The 7370-nt window shown below is 38.5% G+C and overlaps 1 protein-coding gene across 1 annotated transcript in view; it reads right to left on the reverse strand.

The window, feature by feature from the left end:
* The window catches only part of LOC107692460 (protein sidekick-2-like), an 80165-nt gene that overhangs the window by 10488 nt on the left and 62307 nt on the right, over positions 1-7370 (reverse strand). Inside the window, exons 36-41 of the mRNA XM_016491505.1 lie at positions 6323-6460; positions 4907-5068; positions 4690-4815; positions 3246-3410; positions 3015-3155; positions 2081-2219 (exon numbers count right to left, since the gene is read on the reverse strand). Coding sequence (XP_016346991.1) covers positions 2081-2219; positions 3015-3155; positions 3246-3410; positions 4690-4815; positions 4907-5068; positions 6323-6460 — 871 coding nt within the window. The remainder of the gene's footprint in view (positions 1-2080; positions 2220-3014; positions 3156-3245; positions 3411-4689; positions 4816-4906; positions 5069-6322; positions 6461-7370) is intronic.

Consider the following 7370-nt stretch of genomic DNA (forward strand, 5'->3'; position numbering starts at 1 on the left):
TTAATGAGGAAAAAAAATTAACTTAAATGATTTTAGCAAATGGCTGCAATATAACAAAGAGTGAAAAATTTAAGGGGGTCTGAATACTTTCCATACCCACTGTATATATATTTCTCTGATTATCTTTTTTCTTTCTAAAATCCCTTAGGAAAAAAATAAAAAAGATACAAGTGTGCTGGTGTGCTTGTGACTGCTGAAACACTGCAGATTGTGCTGACTGATGTGTGTGTGTGTGTGTGTGTGTGTGTGCGCGTGATGTAAACAGGCCTCTCTACAGTCCAGAACAGAAAAGTCTTGAACACAGAGTTAAAGCACACCATATACCGTCCCTGCCTTTAAAAACAACACTCTCCATATCACTGAGATAAGACTGTGGCCCCTCATAAACTACCGCTGTAAGACCTGCCACCTACTTTCTTTATGTTTAACATTTCTATTAATGTTTCTATTTCAATTATGTATTGCCATTTACATTAACACACACATACACAAAAGATTTTGAATGTCCTGGCTTCTCTTTCCATAAAATAAAAGTGAATGGGAACAGTCAAGACAAAAAGCACTAAAAAAGTAACACAAAATATCTTATTTTGTGATCCAAAGAAGAAAATCATTGCCTGGAACGAAATAAGGGCATGGAAATGATGACAAAATGTCAATGGGAAACAAATTCTGTACACTGTACTCAAACTTTTGCTCTGATTGTGTTTGAGAAACCACAGACATGCCATGACAGACAGTCAGAAGAATTTTAAAAGAAAGGCTCGCTTTTAGATCTTAAATCACAGACCTCCTTCTCAGCAGGCAGTCATTGAATCCTGCCGGTATCTTGAGAAGAGAAGCTATCTGTATTGTGTTATTTGAGCTATGCAATGTCATAACTATTGAGGTTATAACAGCAAGACAGCGTGCTTGAACCAGCTCTCTGCAGTGTGCAGACATCAACGGTCTTTGATTCTTTCCACCTTGATGCTCCTGTCACTTCTCTAAGATTTTCCTGAGGTTCTTCATTCACTTTCCTGATCCTCTCAGTCGGTGAGACCACAATCTAACTCAGGCTCTGTAGACCCTCCACCCGGGAGAGAACAAAGCCTGTGGAACTTCATCTGCACATTCCTCCCACACCTCTCCCTTAATCTGTGGCCAGAGGAAAGAGCCTGGCATCCCCGCAAAGACCAGAGGACCTTTGATCCTCCTCAAGGTGACCCAGGATGAAGGAGAGCAGAGGCTGAGAACTAAGGAGTGATAATAGGGCAGATTTCTCAAATGGGAATGGATCTACACACCTGGCACACCTGGATATATTACTACAGGTGTGAGCACCTATTCATGACATTGCTTGACTATTCTTAAAATATAACACATTGCAATATTTCAATTCTATGTGCAACTTAAATATAATAACTACTAATTTATAAAATAAAATAAAAATTCTTAGTTTCAAATGCAGTACCTACGCCACCCAAACCATATTTTCATTAAGCATAGTTTTAGTTGTAGTAATAGATGTTTTGTGCATATATTTTAAAACAGTCCCATTTTAGAAAGAACGGCGGCAGTATAGGTAAGGTCATGAACCAGAATCTGTTATTGCTCTTAGCCTGTGACTTGTCAGAGAGAAATGCTCTCATTAGTGGAAACAGAAACTTTTTATATTGAGTTTTATGATGGAAAGCAGGATCTCATCAAGGTAGAGCCATTTGGCAATCCCATCAGTCTTTCCATGATGAATGAGAAACTCCTATATTTTGGGCTATTTTTGTCACATTATTGCCAAGTGGTTGAAGCTTTATGGGAGTTTAATAGTTCTATATGTGCAAAATAATACAAAATAAGCACATATGATAATTGATTTACTACTTCATATAACATTACCCAACCTACTAGGCGAAGTGACAGGTGAACATTAGCGTATTAAACTGCAGCTATTGCTGCACTTAGACTGAGTAATTTTTGTTATGACCATGAGTTTTGTAATACTTCATATTTCAGCTCAAAAACCTGCATGCTCATATTAAAAAAAAACCTAAAAACTTGCAGTCAAAGAGAGACACTTTCACTGAGAGGAACTTCCACTGACCTGGTGTAGACGCCATTTTTGCGGCAGAAGGAATTTTTGACGGACAGTCGTCGATTGTTCAGTTCCAAGGCAGGGAAACGGCTCTCGTCCAGGCTGACCATCTCTCCATGTGTCAATGCATTGCAGTTGGAATTGCTGCCTGTATGGATGAGATATGGCGATATTAAGAGATCATTAAGACAAAGTTTGAACCAAAACTGAGATGTTACAAATTTTGATCTGATGACGGTGATGCTTTAGGTCTTACTAAATTAATTGAAACAGAAATTAATTTTGTTATGGGGTCGATCATAATAACAGGATGCAATGCCACCAAAACCAAAAGGCCATTTAATCTCTACATTTTGGCTCAACACCCTCATTAAGATAAAACGGTTCTGGGCTGGCAGGTGGTGTTGTGTGAATAGTGCATACGTGTGTGTGTGTGTGTGTGTGTGTGTGTGTTGGACATTTGTGTGATGTAGTGTGTTTTTGTGTGGAAGCAAAAACTGGGCCTCTCATGCTCCCTCAGTGTGTTTAACATGTTTAGTGACCCACATGACTGTCCCACCCCTCAGTACTGTTGTGGTCTGCCTGCTCTTACTACAGAAATGCTGACCACACACTTACACACACATTCCACACTGATGATGTCACAGAAACAACAATGCTGTTTCATTCAACACACCTCTCCCTGAATGACCCTTTGACATAAACAAAACACACACACAAACATACAAACAGACAGACAGAAAGAACGATAGACAAATAGAATGATAGAAAAAAATGACAGACAGACTGAACAATAAATGGATGGATGGACACAAACAGACATAACTACATATAGACAGAACAATAGACAGACAGAAGAAACGATAGATAGGTAGATAGATAGATAGATAGATAGATAGATAGATAGATAGACAGACAGACAGACAGACAGACAGGCACATACTTGAGTCAGATTTCTTAGCATATTTCTTGCTCTGGCCTCTGATGATGAGGATGAAAACTAGAAGCAGGATGAAAATGAGGCCGACCAGAGCAACCACCACCAGAAACCACCATTCCTCATAGAACGGAGCCACTTTTTGTGCTGGAATTAAAAACAAATGTATATACTATTAGAAGAATTGACTTTGGTATGATTTTCAGATTGATTTTCATTTTGAAGGTTTGAACTAACCTGATATGGATGGTGACGGTTGGCTTGGAGATCCGTACCCATAATCATTCACCCCGATGACCCGGAAGTCATAGCTGACTCCCTGTTTTAAGATATCCATGTTGAAGGTATACGAAGTCACTTCCTTGGGAATGTCCTTGATTAAGATGTCCCACAAGCCTTCATCTGGAACATTTTTTTTTAAGATAGAAAAATGGCTAGTCAATTCATTGCAGCATAGTTTATATAAGTCATAAGTTCTATGAGTCTGATCACCTTAGAGAAACAGCACACACAAATATGAAAACCATGTCATTATTTACTTACCTTCATGTCATTCTAAATCCGTATACAAGTTTGAAACAACATGGGTGTGAAAAATGTTAATAATTACCACATTTTTGTTTTGGGATATACAGTGCCTTTAAGAATGCACTGTTTGTGTGTGTGTGTTTAACACTCCAGCAGCTGTCAGAGCTAATAATTCAGAGGTGAGACCTCATCAAATAAAATTTTATCACAATATAGATCACATGTCATTTCAGCTATGTCTAATGTGTTTAATGTGCTACCGAGAACCCCAAGTGCCTTCAGGAGCAGTGAAGAGAGAGAGAGAAAGTAGTGCTGGTGTCATGTGCCAGGCCTGGTAGAAAAATTACAGGGTTAGATCTTCAGGGCAGAGTGTGAAAATAATATTCCACCTCTACGGCACATGAATGGCATGCAAAGATGGCCTGGCACACATCACACTAATGTATGGGTCTTTAAATCAATCCCATCTGCTCCTCCCCCAGAACTCACTCTTTTCTCATTCGAGCACAGCTTCTCCTCAGTCACTGAGGGAATCTGATCTGCTTTGTCTCAGTTGGACCGCTCACATCAATATATCTCCTTCATCGGACACAAGCTGCCGTCAGCATCTTTTTTCCAGACTGAGGCATATGGAATCACTCTTCATTGTTTGGAAGAATTTGTATCTAGGAATTTGGTTGATGAATGTGCTGCCAAACGGACCTCGTGCTAAGCATGGGCCTTAAAGTCAGAGAGAATGAATATTTGATTTGGGTTTACTCATTTCCTTGAATACAAGTCTTGAGTTGGCTCTTCTAAATCAGACAATATTGAGTTAATTTTCACTTTAAACTAAAATGTACTGAATTCAGTTTAGCCTATTTCAGTACAACATCTATTTGGGTTTTATTTTTGTCACTGTTCAAGTGGAGCAGCATTCGCTGTGAACTGAGCTGCTCTGAGACACTGAAAACACTGGATCATAAGCTGCTCGTGTGTAAATGAACACAGTGCCGCACTTTACTCTGGAAAACTTTAGGTTGCACAGAACATGTGACCATTTCTATTCTATTTTTGTCATTTTAAGAAATGACAGGAAATTTGAAGACAAGAGGAAAGTAATTGGTGCATAAACAATTTGCAAAATGCAAATTGGTATCTTAAATAACCTCACCTGAGGGCCTGGCCTCTATAACATAGCAGGTGATAGGTGCTCGCCCGGGATCCCCATTGGTCCAGTGGATGGTGAGGGCGGAGCCATATCGGGAGATGAAGGGCTCACCGGGAGGGCCCGGGGCTCCTGATCACAAAGAAGCAATGGGGTTACATGAACTTACGGAAATTGCTTAGCTGAAATTGTACGGAGGGACAGAGAAAGCATGCAGACAGACCTTCTCCAGGTCCTGTGGTGATGTTGGCCTCCACCTCTGGACCGTAGGTGAAGGTTTTGGCGCGAATGCGGAAGTTGTATGTGACGCCATCTGCCAGGTCTTTGATTTTCAGCCACAGAGGGGCGTTCCCCTTCACGTCCACCGTCACGATCTTACTGACGCCTGGGGGGGAGGGGGAGTGAAGACAGTCGACACAGGCCACTGAGGACTCTAGACAAACACACTACTTTTAGTTCAGGCAACAGGAGCTCAACACACACTCACACGTGGGTGTAGATCTCATCTCAACAATTTTGTTGGCCCCTGAATAATGATTGCAAGGTCCAGAATGAACACTCATCAAGCTAAATGCGAACAAAATGGCTTTGGCCAGTTAAAAATTTGGCTGGTAATTTTGTTAGGCTTTTTATTTTTATAATTTTATAATTTAGGTAATTTTAGAATTTTTGTAGCGTTTAAGTTGACTTGAAAGAACGATAATTTGATGCACATTGTACATTTTTAAAGACTCCTAAAGTTTTCTCCAGAAATATGTCGAGACCAAGCCACTAAACGGCACCAAAATGAGTTGTGACAGGTGCTGTTTCAACAGAGAATAGTTTATCTTTGTTTATGTTAACTAAAACTATTAAATAATTTTTTTTAAATCGAAATGAAGCTAATATAATATATAAATATTAGATGAAAAAGTTCAACTTAAAAATAAAATAATTAACTAAATTAACTTTATTAAACAAAAACTTTATAAAAAAAAAACTAATAAAATTGACAAAAGCACATAACAAAATGACTAAAATATAAAAATATAAATATAAAAACATAAAATAATGTTTTTTTATGAAAATATAAAAAAGATCATTCAAAATATTATTAAATACTATAATAGTAAATAAATATTAAAATAATACTGTTTGTGAGTGATACCAAAATTACATGTGCTGTTTTTCAGAAATAAGCAAAGAAAAAATACCTAAATAATTTTAAATAACAGTTAAATTATTCAAAAAATAATATTTTTAGAATAAAAATAATGCAAAATATGGTTTCATGGGCAGTTAAAATATTTATGGATAGTATCTTTTCAATTAACCCACCACTGGTAAGTGTGGAAAATGTTAATTGTGGACCCTGATTGATTATAATATTCACAATTTGATGTTCGCACAATTCTGGAAGGAAAGTTTCTTCCCGGGTCCAACACCCCTGGACGGACGGACGGACGCACGCACACGCACACACGCCCACACACACACACACACACTCTCTCTATTCTGTGACTACTAACTGACTATATCCATTAAACTCATGATTATCTAATAATGGTAGTAAGGTTTTAGAAAAAGGAATTTTGAAGCTAAAGGTGTTGTGTTATGCATGAAATCTGAAATCTATACATGAAAAAAGAAAGGCACTTACCATCAACAGGCATGCAGGGCTCGTAGATAAGTCTGTAACCCTCAAGGATGCCGTTAGGGAAGACAGGCTCGCCCCACGACACGTTGACAGAGGTGGTGGTAAGCTCACTGAAATGGATGAAACTGGGAGCACTGGGAGCTGAAAGAGAAAACATCTGCTAATCAGGAGAGACCATGACTGACAGTCTCAATGACTTAAACGTGTCTGCCTGTCTCCCTTTCCTGGAATTAAGACTTTAAACCCTTTTTTGAACAAAAAATGGCTACAACAAAATTACCTGTCATTCTGTGCCTGTTTCTATCTCTGGGGGAAAAAGAAAGAGAGCAGACATGATATAGAGACAAATCTTTTTAGACGAAGGAGAGGAAGATAGACACAGCTTGTGAGAAGATTGTCAGACTCTTGCTGATTTATTGTGCTGCCTTCACTATGTATTTCAGCTCCACAGCTTGAGACAAAACCATTTAATGTCAGTCAAAGTGTTTTCTGGAAGAGCAATTTAAGATATCGACAAAAACTGTTAAGCTATTATATGTAGTTGAAACCACAAGCAAAAACAATACTCTTTAGTATGTCAACAGTACTTCAACCAGACATAATAAGTGGTCTTAAAGGGTTAGTTCACCCAAAAATTAAAATTGGCCCACAAATTACTCACCCTCAAGTCACCCTAGGTGTATATGACTTTCTTCTTTCAGACAAATCCAGTCGGAGTTATATTAAAAATTGTCTTTGATCTTTCAAGCTGTTTAATGCGGGTGTTGCATGCATCAGTTCAAAATAAGTGAAATAAAAAGCGCCCATCCATTAAAAAAAAAGTGTCTCACACGGCTCCGGGGGGTGAACAAAGGCCTCCTGTAGTGAATCGATGCATTTTTATAAGAAAAATATCCATATTCAAAACGTAATAATCACTTTAATGTAGCTTGCGCCAACAGTTGTACACAGAAGCAGTTCCGGGAGCATGACGTATGAGGTCAGCGTTGGTGAGTCTCGTGAAAACCAACGTTTGTTAACAGGAGCAAAGGAAGCAAAGTTTCCTTACTTT

The sequence above is a fragment of the Sinocyclocheilus anshuiensis genome, unplaced genomic scaffold (assembly GCF_001515605.1).
Source record: "Sinocyclocheilus anshuiensis isolate Anshui unplaced genomic scaffold, SAMN03320099.WGS_v1.1 scaffold915, whole genome shotgun sequence".
Classification (NCBI taxonomy): Eukaryota; Metazoa; Chordata; class Actinopteri; order Cypriniformes; family Cyprinidae; genus Sinocyclocheilus; species Sinocyclocheilus anshuiensis.